Here is a 16,717-nt window from a genome sequence, read left to right as displayed (position 1 = left end):
ATGGAGTGGACAGTTATGGACAGTGCCTGGGTTTCATTTGGAGAAAAAATAAAATGGGAAAGGAGGGAGCGGAGAGGAGCAAATGGGTGGAGGTTTTTTTAAAGACTGTGTCAAAATAGAAATGAGAAAGATTTGGGCTATTGTTCCTTATGTATTGGGCATGAAGAGTAAATAAGATAGGCTCCGAAATTAAAGAACTCTTTTCTATATTAAATGGTCCTAAATGTGCTACTAGACGACTTCATACTTGAAGCAACTTTAGGAAAGTCAAAATTATATTTAGAGTTTTCCCTTACATCCTTAGTATGGCCCGTTGTGCAGGTACCAATATCAAGAATTTATTAACAGAGGAATATTCTGTATTTGTGTATATCTATAGGTCTAGTTTCTATATATAATATTTTAATTGTCATACTGTGTGTACCTTTAGAAACACAGTACACACTGAACCACTTTCTTTTCTTTTCTTTGGTTTTTTTTTTTTGGTACAAGGGTTTGAACTCACAACCTCGCGCTTGCCAGGCAGGCACTTGTGCCACTGAGGTAAATCCCTGGCCCTTCTTTCTTTTCTTTTTGTTTAATGAAAAATATAGTGACCTAAGTTTTTAACTTTTTGATTTTAATGTATATTTTTAATAGCTAAATTGTCTTAGAAGACTAGAACTCCAAATTAATTTTCCTGAGATTTCTATTCAAGAAAACCAGTGTGAAAGTAAGTCAGTCTCAGGATCCAGAGTATTGATTTGCTCATGAAAATCATAGTAGAAAAAAACCCCAGTGTAATAATTTCTGTATTCTTTGGTCATTCATTAAAGGATATGTTACAAGGGAATGGAAATATGCAGCATTTTTTTGTAATTGAGTAATCCCATAAGTAAAATATCTTTTAATCTATAGTCTCTTTGCTTCCTTTGTATCCTTTGAAATTTTGTGATGATTCTCTCTTTACATAGTCTATTTTTTTTTTTTTTTTTATTTAAGGAGAAAAGAAAAGAAAGAAAAAAAACAGTGAAGGGGTACAAGTTATACAGATTTACAGGAGAAAAAAATGCGCAGTAGGCAATCACTAGTTAATGGATTACATATTGCCATCTTAGAAATAATTGTTCAAGTCACAAAATTAAAGCTTGTAGAGTGGACATTCCAACAATGATACTGCAAACAGTTCTGTTCAATGATCCAATAAAACTCTGTGATATCATTTTCTATCTTATACATTTAAATATACATGCAGTTATATAGTTTAGAGCACTTTCTTTTCCTCTCTTTTGTACAATGACTATTACACATTTTGGGTTTCATTGCTCCCACGGTTCTTATTGCTTTTTTGGAAGAGAGTAAAACCAAATGTGACATAACAGAACAGAATCGGTCAAGTCAAAAGGGTGGACATAATAGATAATATAAAAACATAATACAAGGTGATCAACAATGGTTACCATAATGCCTCCCGCTATTTCTAATAGAATTGCCTATATCATTAGTTGTTATACAATTGAACAAAACCGTAAAGAATAAAACCGACAAAACCAAAACATTGGAGATATTGTAGGTCTTCAAAAGTAGATAAAAGTCAACGAGAATGGGCGTTATAATGAATCTCCTTATCTTCACAGCTGATGCCTAAACTTTCGAACCTGATACTATCCAGCAAAACAGAATAGAGGAACCTCAGTCAAAAACAAGATGGTGAGAGTAATACAGGGCTTCAAATCGAGATAATAGAAAGTCAAAGTGGGTTACTATATTATATCCTGCTATATTTTTCCCTTTAATTAAATGGATAAAAATAAAAAAGTAAATAATGGAGTGGAGATTGAGAAAAAAGAGGGCATAACAGCGAAACAGGGCAGATCAAAACATAACCATTTAAGCAGAATAGTGTTTCACCACCAGATAATCCTGACCCAAAAATAGTTACCATATTGACTCCCTCCCTGAAGTCCTTGAGTACAACTTCATATACTGTAGCATTAAGTATATCAAAACAATGTAAAACCATTTAAGAGAATGACAGCATTATAGAGTATTTAGAATCGACTAACAGAAAATGAACAATGGTCTCTGTATAATCTCCTTGTCCTTAAAAGGTTTTTGCTTATACTATCGTACATAACAAAATCCAATAAGATACAACCTGTTTAGACCATTGGAGACAGAAGAACAAAAGCTAGATGAGATTTCAAAACAAGATGATACTAAATCAGCATTACCTATTAAGATGTCATTTTCTCCAAAAAAAGCTGTTCCTATCATCCAATCTTCTCTGTCTTATTTCTGTTGAGCTCTTTTTCTGTCAGTAGCTGTCAGTTTGTCTTCTTCATTTTGTTCTCTGCTCCATTCGTTGTGGCCTCCCCGCCACTATTTCTGGGTTCTTTGTATTTTTCTTTTTTTAGAATATCCTGCAATACTTTCTGTAGGGTTGAATTGGTGGTTGCAAATTCCCCCAGTTCCTCTTTATCCTGGAAGCACCTCGTTTTTCCATCAATTTCCAGGGACAGTTGTGCAGGATATCTCAATCTTGGCTGGAGATTATTATCTTTCAAAGCTTGAATTATTTCTCCCCATGCTCTTCGTGATTTGATGGTTTGTGAAGAGAAATCTGCTGTAATTCTGATGGGTCTTCCCTTGTAAGTGATCTGTTTCTTGTCTCTTACAGCTTTTAATATTCTGTTCTTGTATTGAATTCCTGGAATTTTTATTATTATATGCCTGGGTGTTTCTCTGTTAGGGTTGTAGGTAGCTGGGGTCCTGTATGCCTCATACATCTGAGTATCTTTACCTTTTGCTAAATTAGGAAAATTCTCCTGGATTATTTCTGTGAGTAGCTTTTGTAGTTCACTTGTTTGTGTCCCTACTTCTTCTTTTATGTTCTTAATCCTTAAGTTATGGATCCTCTTATCATCTTCTTGTCTTTGTATTATTGCTGTGTGTTTCTTTGTTATTTTTAAGAAGTTTTTTCATTTCATTCTCCCATGTTTCAAGTCTGCCCTCCAATTCAGATAGTCTGTCCTTAGTTTCTTTCAAGCTGTTATGCCAGTCTTGGATAGACTTCTTAATTTCTTGATAGTCTCTTTGAACCTGCTTCACATACTCAATGCTTTCTCTGTTTTCTCCATCAAGCAATTCTCCCCTCTTTTTCTGTTCTTCCATTCCACCATCTGCTTTTTCCTGAGTGGTGCTTAGCATTTCTCTAACTATTCTGCATACTTCTAGCTTCAGGTCATTGATAACTTCATTCCTGAATTGGTCTATGAGGCTCTCTAGATGGCGCTTAATGTATATTGGTGCGGTGTCCACTATTGCCTGTTTCTCAGGATTGGGGGCCGAGGAGCCTTTTTTGTTGCTTCCCTTCCCCATATTTTCTGTTCCTTATAAAATGCAATCTTACATAGGAGGCCCGGCTTCCCTGCCTGTCAGCCACAGCCTGATCAAATTGCACTGGCTAGTTGTTCCCACCCACTGCTGCGCCCCAGGGAGTTGCGGAGGAGGCAGCCTACGCGGGAGTCGGTCGCTCCTCCGGGCCACCGTCAGGCTCTGGGATCTGGGTTAGGCCAGCCTAGGGAGTCCGCCAGCAGCGTCACTCAGGCCAGGCACCTTTCACCAATCCCGTCCGAGAGGGGAATGTGTGGCTGGAGTTGTCACTGTGCCCTGCTCTTACAGGACTGCCCGAGCCCAGAAAAACCTCCGCTGGAGTCAAACTGTGGTAGGGGATCAGTTTCTTGCTCACCTCGCCACCAGTCAGTTTTCCTCCTTGTCCGTCCTGTTTCCGACTCCGTTCGCAGACTCCCGTTCCCAGAGCTCGGCGCGTCTCTCCTTGCCGAGCCGCTGTGGAGGCAGCCAGCCGCTGGGCGGCGGGAAATCCAAACCGCGGTTTCCAATGGCGCGGGGTCGAGCCTCCACACCGAGATTTTTCTGTTCCTATTTTAGCGCCAGGACTGTATTCTAAGTTAGATTCTCTCAGCCCAGTTCGTTCCTGAGTCAGCAGAGCATATCTCTACTGGTTCGTATCTCCTTAGTCCGCATCATTCCTGGCCTCTGAGCCGAGCCTTTAGAGAGCCTTCAGTAGCTGCTGCTGTCTGTCCGCCATGTTCTCAGGAAGTCCCTACATAGTCTATTTTGAAACAAAGATATAACACTATACAATGTTGTCTTGGTACTTTTTCTTATTGCTGAGACAAAATACCTGATGCCCAGAATCAGAGAAGGAAATGTTTATTTAGCTTACAGTTTTTGGAGGTTTCAGTCCATATTCAGCTGGCTCCAAGGCAGGGTGACATGGCACAGGGACAGCCATTTATGGCAGCAGCAGATACCAAAGGTGGCAAGAGCAAAAAGGCAAAAGGAAAAAGCACACCTCCTTACCTCCCTTACATTGTATGCTGGCTGCTCACTGCCAATACCAGTGCTAGACAATGAACCAATCACAAATGCTAGAGTCAGCCGCCTTTGCAAGTCCCACCTTCCTGTGACCTCATGAGGCTTTGAGGGGATATTCAGACACAAGCCATAACAGATAAGTTCTTTCTGTATTAAAATTTGTTAATGTCCTTTGTGCCAAAATAATTATTTTCTGTAAACAAAACTGGAAAGAGGATTCCTTTTTTATATTCACATACCTAAACCAATCATTTATCCTCAGTAAAGAAAATAGGCTTCCTTTTTGAGAAATTCTCAAATGTTTTTTCATATAAATCTTTTTGAGGTTATTACTTTCTTTTAACCTGATTTATCCAACTTCTAAAAAAATGTTTCTAGTATACTTGTGTGTTGTGATTTTGTGAAATTAAAAAAAAAAAGTTTTGCCAAAGCAATTATTCATATATTTAAATTATTGGCCAGTTAATTTAAGGTGGTAAAGAGATTAAAGAATACATGCTATTTAATACATTTTGCATGAATTATTGAATAATGTTAATTTTTCAGTTGGTAACTTCAAATTTCTCATAGAAATGAAAAAGTAAATCTTTAATTTTATTTCATCATATGTTTTTTTCTTTTTTAAAAAATTTATCAGCTACCATTAAAGGAAAATAAAAGGAGATGAATGCCATAGGCTACATTTAGTTATTTGGTTTTTAACCTTACCTTTAAGTGATGTGATTTTCTTAGGAAAATATTTTTGTTTTATTTTTATTGATGTATCTTTTATATTACAAAAAATTACACTTTCTTATTACACAATTCTGCCTGTTTTGACAAATGTATGTACTTGTGCATACACCATCACACTCAATATATAGGGCACATCTATTATGTTTAAAAAACTTCTTCAATGCTTATTTTTAGTCAGTACTTTTACAGTGTGTGAGTCCTTGAAACGACTGGCATGTTTTCTTTCTCTATAATTTTGTCTATGGAAAAATACTATTTAATGGCAGTTACATTAAACTACATTATACTGTTTTTGAGCTTGTCTTCTGTTTACTTAGGATTCTAAAGAGATTCATCCTAGGTGTGTGCAGTCTAGTTTATTCTTCTTTATTCCTAGGGAGAATTCTACGGTATGAATGTATTACGAGTTTTAGTCAGTTCCCCAGTTGGGGAACTGTTTATAGTTAAAGCTGTTTATAGATTTTTGGTGAATGCTAATAAAATAGCTATGAAGATCTGTATTCATGTTAGTGCATGTACTCAGTTTTTATGTCATTGAATACATAAATCATTGTGAGCGAGACTGGTGGGTCATATGATGTGTTTAGCTTTATCAGAAACTACCAAACTCTTTTCCCAACTGCAGAACCACTTTGCATTCCTAGCAGTGTCAGTTGTTGGCTGCTTTCTATTCTTGCCAGCCTTTTTTTGTTGTTGTTATTACCGGGATCAAACTCAAGACCTAGCACTTGCCAGTCAGGCGCTTACACTGCGGAGCTAAATCCCTGGCCCCAAAAAAGTTAACCAGCCTTTTTTTTTAAACAGCTTCCCAGTAGGTGCATAGTTGTTATCTCTGCATGTAATTTATATTTCCCTAATGACTAATGGTTTTGAAAATCTGTCCCTGTACTTTCCATCCATCTTTGGTAAAAATACATGTTTTAACCTTCAATTTATAATTAAAAATAAAAATTATATATTCTTACCGATATAACATGCTTTGAAATATATATTGTAGTATAACTAAATCAAGCTAATTAACATACTACTATATCACGTACTTAGTTTTTCTTTGGAGTGAACACTTAAAATCTGTCAGCCATTTTCAAACATGGAATACATTGTTATTTTATCTTATGAGCAACATCTTCCCAACTTCTGTGCCCCAAACTCTCTTAACCATCATTTACTCTGTTTTTATGAGTCCCCTTTTTCTAGATTTCTATATACTGCATAAGTGAGAGAATACATAGTTGTCTTTTTGTGCCTGGTTTATTTCATTGAATGTAATGTCTTCCAAGTTCATTCACGTGTTTAAAATGACCGGATGTTCATATTTTTAGGACTCAAATATATTCCATTGTGTGTGTATTTAACATTTCCTTATGCAATCATCTATTAATGGACTCATAAACTATTGCTATAGGCTTGATTATTGTGACCCATGCTGCAATGTACATGAAAGTGCAGATATCTCCTTGACATGCTGATTTCATTTTCTTTGGGTATATACCTAGCAGTAGGATCACCGGATCATAGATTGTTCTACCTTTAATTTTTTAGGGTACTTCTTCTATACTGGTTTCCATAATGGCAGTAGTAGTTTACATTCCTCCCACAGTGTGAAGTTACCCATTTTCTCTACTTCCTCCACAGCACTGGTGTCTTTCGTCTTTTTAGTGATCACCAACTTGACCGCTGAAGAGGGTTTTGATTTATCTTTTCCTGATGATTAGTAATGTAGAGCACCATTTCACACCTGTTGGGCATTTTTATGTCTTCTTTTGGGAAGTGTTTATTCCTTTGATCATGTTTTAACTGGGTTGTTTTCTTGCTATCAGATATATGTTTTACGAATATTGTCTCACATGCCACTGTTTTTTTAATGCATGATATCTAGTTATTTCAGCACTCTTTTATATTTGAAAGACTATGTTTTCTCTATTGAATATCCTTTTTACCTTTTTCCAGAACCAATTCATTGTATATACATAGGTCTACTACTGGATCATTTTTTCTTTTCTTTTGTCACTGTTCTGTTCTTTCTCCAATACCACTGTCTTAATTTCTGCAGTTTTAAAATACGTATCAAGTACTGTATGTGAGTCCAGTGATTTTTAGAAGATTGTATTTTCCGCTATTGTTGTGTAGAATTTTCTTTCAGCATTATTTAATCTAGTTGATAAAGCCATTCATGCCTTCTATACCCCTGTGAGAGTTTTCTACTTGCTGTCAATTCTGAAGGAGTGCTTTCAAGTGTATTTATGGATTTTCCTATTTCTCCTCTCAATTCTATTAGCATTGCTTTATTTATTTTGAATTCTTGTTATTAGATACACATCCTTTTATATTCCTTAAGCTATTTTAGAGATTGATCCCATTGAAATTAAGTAACGCTTGTCTATCAGTTTTCTGCAGTCTATTTTATTTGACATTTTAATATAGTCAGTTATGCTTTCTTTTAAGGTTTGCAGAGTATTTTTATCAAGGATATTTTTAGGCCATTTATGTGATTTTGTGATACAATATTTTTTTGCTTTGATTGCAATACTGAAGACTGAACCCAAGCTAGTCCTCCACTACCCAGTCACACTTTCGGTCCACTCCTTTTATTTTATAGACAGGATCTGTCATGGCTTTCAAGAAACAGAGAATAAAGACTCCATTTTCCAACACCAAACCAGCTCTAGTGCCCGCATCATCCAAGTAGCTTGCATAATCACTGATCTCTGAGTGCTTGGGTATGGAAGTGGCATCCAGATATAAACCATAACACAATTATCTTTTAAAGTCATTTAAATTTAAAAATGTTATATTTACCTTCACTTATTTCTTTTCTATAGTCCTTTATATCTTTGTGTCTATGTCATCTAACAAAAGTTTTTAAATGTTTAAAATTTGTCTTAGCAATTAGCAATGTAACACACCACATCTGACTTCTTTTGCCTTTGTTAAAAATTTAATGTGCTTAGAAAACTAGAAATACGTTTGATTTTTATAATTCTTTGTATTCACTTAGAATTTAGTAAACATAGGACTTAGTATATTGTAAGAAGTCTTTTGGCTTGATCCACAGAGTCTGACAGTTTTACTTCAAACAAATCTTACTTTTAGATGTTTCCAGAAGTTCTCTTTCTCAAGTTGAATCTTAAAGCGAGTTGGTAATGTAATTGTCTGGGTTTCTCTTTTTCTCTTTTTCTTTTGCTTCATGTGTCAAGTGGGAGCATTTGGACAACACTATTCTGTTTCTAATGCTCCCTTTGTAGTAACCTTACGTGCCTAGGAAGATATTTAGTGCCTTTGTGCCATTCTCCTTTACAGGTTAGAAAAATAAAGGAGTAGAGGAGGGAGAAAAAGAAGTGCAGACTGTTCTGAACACCCTGAAATTAAACCCTCTCCCTAATATCATGGCTTATTTCACTCCAGACCTGTACCTTTGGGAAACTCAGGGGTTCTGAATTTGAATGAGTGTCCTCCAAAAAACTGTGTTTACCCAATCACTTGATTTGCTTGAATGCTCACTGAATGCAGCAATCCAAGGCACCACATATCACCTAATCAGGGATAGAGCTGGAAGAAAAAAGCAGGCTACAAAACCTACAATTTTCTGAGCAAACTCTATTAAATTGTGAGAAAAAAAAGCACACTTGACATGTAGTGCCTGTCCTGGTATAGAATTTCTAAAACACTTGCCAGTTTGGAGAGTAACTGTGAGAGACACTTATTGTCAAGTATTCCCCCTTTGATTCATGTCAAAGCATAATGTTTTCTTTCTGTCTTTTTCCCCCTCAAGGGGTGCTACATCCATTGTGTACAGATGCAAACAGAAGGGGACCCAGAAGCCTTATGCTCTCAAAGTGTTAAAGAAAACAGTAAGTTTATTTCCTTATATAATAACATCTCTGAGGAACGGGCTTGAAGGACAAAGGGGCCAGAGAGCTGCTATGCGCAGCTGGCTCGTTTGAATTCTGACTGTGAGAGGACAACACAAATAGGTCATTGTCTGATGGAAACTGTGTGACTTTGAAAGCCATAAGATCTTAAATTGGATGTGGTTTGTGGGGAGAGGCTTGGAAAGAAAAACAGAGCTGGCAAGTGACCGTGCTTTCTATGTCAACCATGTTCTTATGATATCTAGATATTGCAATCATTTTATATATATATATATATAGATAGATAGATAGATAATCACATTTTAATGTACAGCCTTGCTATTTAAAAGAAGCTGAAATGCACGCGGATACCTGTATTTGTCAGCATGTCGAGTTTTCAGGGTTTGGGTTGGCTTCAATAACTTACAACTGGACAATGCTGTTATTTCTGGGACAGAACCTCCTCATCTAGAAGTTTGTTTTCGAACAGGAAAGATTTTGTTTTGGAGTTGATTATTTTGCCTTAAACTTCCAGGTGAGCTGGAAGACATAGATGTGTTAGACTCATCTGCATGGAGTTAGAAATACAGCAAATATGAATTCAAAATGTGAATTCCAGCACCTGTGTACCACTGTCTGCCCCCAGAGAGTGATTTGCTATTTTAATGCCTTACTGGTATTTTCAGTCTTTACGTAGTTTTTGCTCATAAAACCACAAAAAAAGATGACTACTTTTTCATACCACATTCATCCTTTTTCAATTTTTATGTGAACAAATTTGTGAGATATTCTGAAGGCTCAGTTGTAAAGCATGTTGAAAAGACAAATATGATACATTATGAAGTCAAATGATACCTTCTTTTTTTAGGCCAAGAAAGTTGTTTGCCTGACGGTAGTTTAATATCACCAGCTGTTTATATATTGTCTAGCACAGAGAAATTTTAGAACTTCATATAATGAAGACCATAATGGCACAGGCTTTTCAGTCAAGTAGAAATAGAATGACATTTTGAAACAATCTGTTGGAATTTAAAGCCATGGCAAAATAGCAAAGACAGTTTCATTGAAAGAGGTAATAATTTAAGTGGCAGTTGCTAGTAATAAGCTCTATAATCTGAAATTTCTGTTTGGCGTAGGCAGTTGTTTAATTTATTCCAAAATGTAGATGAATACAGTATTTTCATTGATAAAATTAGCATTTTCCCTTACGTCAATTTCTTTTTTTTTTCAGAAATCTTTTAATTATATTTTCACGCACTAAACATGAAACAAAATATGCAAATGGCTTTTGTAATCTAAAAGATTATTGAAAATTTATTGACTATAATTTCTTATAGTTATTTTTCATGAAAACAAATTGACATGCTTAAGCAGTAGTCTCACTCAAGATATTTTTGGACTTGGTTGTATCTTTTCTTGTTGATTAAAACATTGTTAAGGTGGGTGGGGTGACACACTCCTATAGTCCCAGCACTCAGGAGGTGAGGCAACAGGATCACTGTGAGTTCGAGGCCAACCTGGGCTCCAAAGTGAATTCAAAGGGAGCTTGAACTGCATAGTGAAACCCTATCTCAAAAAGGAAAAAAAAAAAAAAAAACTGATGAAATTTGTATATTTTTTTCTTTTTCATAATAGTAAACATTGGAAGGGAATGGATATATAACAGTCTAGGGAAAGAATGTGCAGAAATTACTTGTGAATGCTCAAAAATTCCTGAGGTCAAAAGTATTGATATACATCAAAAATGTTCAGACCGACAGGTAGATGATGGTATTTGGTGAAGTTCTTGTCTCCAGTCTTTGGAAAAGTACAGCTTTGGTTCATCCCACTATCTTTCCTTCTCGTCCTCTGCTGGAAATCATCTCCCTCAAAAGATACGCAGGAAGAGAATGTGGATGGGAAGCAAGTGTCAGATGGAGCTGTGAGGCAGATGTTGTCAAACACAGTTACTGCTGTGCCAAACGGAATGCGAGAATCCCCTGGAGGAACCTCAACTTGGAATGTGAATTAGATGGAATCCCCAGTGTTGTCTTCAAGTATTAAACTGTACACAGATATGTGTAAATAAGGCAAAATTTCCAAGAGTATTCCCTCCAGGGTTTAATTTTGGGTAGGTTGTGGAGGCTGAAACTTCCTTATCTAAATGCAGTGAGGGCTGTTGAGAATCTATTTGTAGAGGTAAGGTGATGCAGGGGAAGTATTAGTTCCCCAAAGGGTTTGCTTCTGAAGATAAAAGGGGATTTCAGGAAGTTTGAATTATTTATGGAACCTATCGAGTTGAGCCACATAAAACTGCCTTTATTAAATTAGTTTTGAACTAACAAATTGGAATTTTATGTGTTTAAGTTAACAACCATCGTTTGATCAGTTTTTTGCTTTTGTGGTTAAAGAATGAGAAAATTTACAGGAGGAAAGGTTTGTTTTGGCTCGTGGTTTCAGAGGTTGCAGCTTATGGTTATCCGGCTCTGTTGCTTTGAGGTGTGTGATGAGGCAGAAACAGAGCAGCAGGGAATATGAGAGGAAAGCTGCTTACCTGCTAGCAGAAAGTGGGAAAGAGCCACAGAAGAAGGGGCTGGGAATCAGGTAGAGTCCTCATGTCAGGCCTCTGTGAGGCACTCCCTCCAACCAAACCCAACCTTTATTTCCATCCTCTCCTCATAATGGCATCAAATTATGACCTCATTAACGACATTAGAGCTCTCATAATCTAATCACCGTCAAGAAGCTCAGCCTGTGAATATATGAGCTTTTGAGGGGATATTATAGGTCTAAAACATAACAAACTGTGAGACTACTATACTGCTTTGGGTCCTCATTTTATAAGTAGATTTAAGCCTTAAAGGCCCGAATCTTAAATTTAGCTGACCTACCTCTATGTTTGTATGCTTGTGTACATGCATGTGTATATGTACAGATATATGTATCTATGTTCATTTCTTAGGGTAACGTAGTAAACTACTATCAACTGATGGCTTAAAACAATATCAATTTACTCTGTCATTTCTGGAAGCTAGAAGTCTTGAAGCAAAGTGATGGCAGGGAGGGTCCCTAGGGAAGATCTGCTGCATGTTCCATGACTCTCACCTTGCTTCTTGTAAGTTTACAATTCTTGGTGTTCTTTGACTTGTAGATCATCACTCTAACCTCTCCCTCCATTGTCACATGGCCATTTTCATCTGTGTGTCTTTATGACATCTTCCATTTGTGGATGTCTATACCCAAATCTTTCACTTTTTTAAAAGAATACAAGTACTATTGGCTTAGGGCCGCACTCTACTCCAGCATGACCTAATACTAACTTAACATCTGTAATAATGCAATTTTGAAATAAAGTCACACTTTGAGATACTGAGATTAAGGTGGTGTATCTTTTTGAATACAAAAAATTCTACCCATAATACTATATATCCAAGAAATTTACTAAACACAAACAAAATCACCCAGTGTATAGCTGCTTATTGGTATATAAACATCTTTAAATCCAAGAGAGGTTTCTAATTCCTACCTCTTTGATAGCATTGTCTTTCTCAGGATCAGTTTAAACTTTTTAAATGGGAATTTGCCCAAATTTCTGTTTGTGGAATTTTAAGTTCCTTTATTTTAGCTTGATTTTTAAGGAAGGAATTAACACTTGCAGCAGAAGACTTATTTTTCCATAAAGAAAAACTTTGTTCATCATTGAGAATTCCTTAGACATTCAAATGCCTGTGTGATAGATAAATGAGCAGATTTATCCTCGATAATAACTTTAGGAAAGACTAAAGCACCAGTTCTTAGGGAGAAATCTATGTGCCACTGGTAGTTAGGTACAGGAGGAAGGTTCTAATAGTAAATGTAAAATAAATTGTTACATTTAAGCAACTAGATATTTTGCCTAACAGAATATCCTTATGGAAAATTAATTATGGTAAGAGAAATATTTTTATATTCACATATCTTCTATGTGTGGATATAACACCATGTAGTTTATATAATGGCAACTACATTTCAGAGAATTAGAGTCAAAGAATATATTAAAATACATATAAACTAAAGTTAGGATGTTTGCAGTTTTCTTTCAAATGATTAAACAAAAATTATTTGTTTGTATGTATGTGCATGTACGGGACAGAGAGGAAGCCTATATAGTAAATATCATTACTTTTTGGTTTTAGAGCATTATAGCACTGTCCATGATAGTATTTCAGCATTTCAGTGTATATGAATTTTCTTGCAATGAAAAGTTTGGAGAAAAATATAGTTTAACACTGAGATCCTGCTCAACATAATTAGAAAAGTTTTGCCATTGAGAAAACATTTTAAGATCTCACAGCCTCTTAATATTATCATAAACATGAGTAACTTTATTATAAATGTGTTAAAGTAACAGAAAATAGAAATGATAGTTGAACTAACATTTCTGCATCAAAAAAAAAAAAAAAAACCAAGAACTTGGGCATTGTTCGGCTAATTTTATCATTGATAAGATAAAGCTTTGACAGTGTGAGTAAACAGGATGGCTTCAGTGAGTTCTAAAAAATTTTGATTGTTATTTGTTTGATATCTTTTCCCATTCAGTATTAGAGAATCATGGTGAAGAAGTTATCAAATCAATGTGTGACACTCATCCTTTCCTTCTGCCTCGATGTACCCTATATTTTAACATTTATTGTGAAACAGATACAGATTCTCAAAAAGTGCCATTTTGTGGCTCATAAATACTTTATTATCTCTGCACAACAGAATTAATGGCTTGCAGTTACTGGTGGAATTTTCATTAGGAGATTTATAAATCATGATTAAGGGTGGAAGAAGGCTAAATTTTTCTTCATGCATAAATTCTTCATTCTATTTTATGGGCTATTCAGAAGATATTGAAGTGCAGCACAAAGATTTCACTGTGCTATTTCCTCAGGTTAGACTCTTGGGGCATTAAAGAATTTGACAGACATAAATGTTGGGACAACCAGTGATTTATAAGGTGGAACCCTTTAACAATTGTATCATACTTTTCAATATGTCAAACTTCAAAATGCATATAAGTGAAAAAATAGATTTAAGGAATTGTTAACATTTGAGCTAGGGATGGTAATATATATTTGTACTCCTAGCTGAAGGATTGCAACTTTGTGGCCAGCCTGGCAACATGATGAAATCCTGTCGAAAGAATGAGAGAGAGAGAGAGAGAGAGAGAGAGAGAGAGAGAGAGAGAGAGAGAGAGAGAGAAGGGGATATGGGAGAGAGGGAGCAAGGGAGGGAGAGAGATAGATTCAGGGAAAGAGAGAAAAGAAGGAGTAGAAGAAGAGACACAATCAGACAGACAGACAGACAGAGGTCAAAATTACAGATGGAACCTAAATTTGGACTGACTTTTTTTGTACCTGGGATCAAACTCCTGACTTGGCACTTGCCAGGCAGACGCTGTGCTGCTGAGCTCTCTCCCCCAGCCTTAGGGCTGAGTTTTCTAGATTAAGTAGGGTCAACACTTTTGAGGGATAGTATGATGATAAAAGAAGTGACTCACATGAATTATATTCAGCCTTTCTTATGAGTGCAAACCTCAGGATATATCTAATATCTAAACGATCACACTTCAGCTTACAGATCTGACTTGTTTTCAAAAAGACCTTATTGGAATTTAAGAAAGTTATGTTTCCTAATACTTTATAGTTTTTCTGGCATTTTACAGATGGACAGTTAAACTCCAGAGTATAGGTGAAACTTTTAGCTATGTGGCTCAACTTTTGGAAAAGAATGTTTTCAAGTATCTGTAAAATCAGTGCCTTCTATAAAATACCTAGTATTTGGTCTGAGAGCCAGTGTTGGTGTATAAATTCAGAATTTATAAGTATTCTGATATAACCTGATGAGATCATGAACTGTAGAGCCAAATTAAATTTAGGCTTATTTCTGCCACTGGCTGCCTGTGTGAATATACAAATTATAAACCACTTCTAAACCTTTCATTTGTAAAGTGGGTTTAAAAACATCTACCCAGTATCTTATTGCATATTAAAATTATTTACTGGATTTTAAATATTTCCCACCACACAGAAGCATGCAATAAATGACTAACATTATTCTGATGATTGGCATGAACCCACAGGGATATTTTATGATAATGTGAGTTCTTTCTAGATTTCTGATTTTGTGCCCTCCTCCTTAGGCAAGTCTTGAATGTTTGTGATGGAATTAAATGGAATTAAAGCACTTTCTTCCTGTGCCTCTCTTCTGATTCTTAACATTGGAGCAGAATGCCTAGTTCCACAGCACAAAAACAGTTTTCAGATTTTTGTTGTATTTTTCTCAAGATACCCAAAAGTTTCTGAAAAAAGATTTTTCTTGAGTAATTTAGTGAACATTCACCAGGTAAATACCTTCAAAATTTTATACAGTTTCTGTGTTTGGCCTTTAATCTTTTTCTCAGTGGAAGAATAAAACACTGTGACTAGCTAGTCATTCTCTGAGGTTATTATTGACATCCATTCACTTTTTTACGTTCTTGTAAGTTAAAATGTGAGTATATAACTGTGACATTGCAGAGCAGTTTGAAAGGTTGGTCTTTAAAGACTTGTACATAGGCTTCTTTTGTACTTTGTACTTACTAGATAAAACTTTAGGACATCGGTAGTAGAGGAGGATGCCAGGATCCTGAGTTCTAAAATAGAGGCGATACAGTTTATATCACTTACTAAATTGAGGGTTACTTGAGTCAGTATATGTATAAGTGTGTGTGTAGAAGTATATAGGTATGTCATTGTATTGCCTGGCATGTATTAGACATTTACTAACTGTGTAGTTTCTTCTCCAGATTGAGTTTTTTCTTTGTGACCTTTATTTCTGACCTAGACTTGCCTCCTTAAAAACACCTACAATTTAAAAGAGGAATACTTCATTTTGTCTCACAGTTCAGAAATGCTATCCATGTTCTTTTCAGCAGACTTAAATATGAAAGCAACATAGTGGAAAGGGATTGGAGAAAGAAAGCTGCTCACATCATGGTGGCTAGAAAGGAGAGAGAACCAAGGAACCAGGAGAGAAATTCAGTTCCCTGTGACCAGCCTCTTCCTACCAGACTTCAGTTCCTAACCATGAGTCAGCTACATTTCCCCAGTGATTCAATCATAGTCCCAAAGCTCTGCCTACGAGTACCTGTGGCCTTTGGGAGTCATTCTCCATCCAAACCATGACTTCCTAGGTCAACTTTCTTAGATAATTCATTTAGGAAGAATGTTCCACATTTTGATAAAGAACTATCTTTGAGTTCAGCTATCTTGTATATAATTTATTAAGTGATTGTTATGGTTCATGTCTAATGTTCCCTTATAGGGTTTTTTCAGAGGGGGCTAAATGTGATTTATTTGCTGTGTGATGCAGAGATTAAAGGATGCTGGGATTATAAGTGGGTGACTGCTAGATCAGTCCACTGATTGGATTGGCACCACCCTAGTCCCAGTAGCGACAGAAAGAGGATTGTCTTGTGCTCTCTTGTTGCTTTTGCTGTCTTCTGCTGCCATGAACTGTTGCCCCTCTGCCATGTGCCACTCTTGACTTGAGTCAGCCAGTTATGGACTAAAACTTCTACAAACTGTGAACTAAATGCACCTTTACTCCTATAATTTTGGGTGTCAAGTATTTTGTCTCAGCAACAAGAAAAGTAACTAAGACAGTGATAGACATTGATCACTTGATAGATATCCACTGCTGTATCCATTCATCTTTACACAGATGCATTAATATCTCTTCACAAGGAAACTTTCAACTTTAAAAAT

The 16,717-nt window shown here is 36.0% G+C and overlaps 1 protein-coding gene and 1 long non-coding RNA gene across 3 annotated transcripts in view; one reads left to right on the top strand and one right to left on the bottom strand.

The window, feature by feature from the left end:
• The window catches only part of LOC134475300 (uncharacterized), a 29,129-nt gene extending 17,364 nt beyond the window's left edge, over positions 1-11,765 (bottom strand). Inside the window, exon 1 of the long non-coding RNA XR_010046444.1 lies at positions 11,500-11,765. This is a non-coding gene — a long non-coding RNA (uncharacterized LOC134475300). The remainder of the gene's footprint in view (positions 1-11,499) is intronic.
• The window catches only part of Camk4 (calcium/calmodulin dependent protein kinase IV), a 218,428-nt gene that overhangs the window by 97,920 nt on the left and 103,791 nt on the right, over positions 1-16,717 (top strand). For both annotated transcript variants that reach the window (XM_063245466.1, XM_063245465.1), the window contains one exon: positions 8,888-8,966. In XM_063245466.1, the coding sequence (XP_063101536.1) occupies positions 8,888-8,966 (79 nt within the window). The remainder of the gene's footprint in view (positions 1-8,887; positions 8,967-16,717) is intronic.

Source organism: Cavia porcellus, unplaced genomic scaffold (assembly GCF_034190915.1).
Source record: "Cavia porcellus strain 051 isolate PalLab524CR breed Dunkin Hartley unplaced genomic scaffold, mCavPor4.1 scaffold_2, whole genome shotgun sequence".
Classification (NCBI taxonomy): domain Eukaryota; kingdom Metazoa; phylum Chordata; class Mammalia; order Rodentia; family Caviidae; genus Cavia; species Cavia porcellus.
The sequence above is the reverse complement of the archived record's forward strand: the minus strand, read 5'-3'. Positions and strand labels throughout refer to the sequence as shown.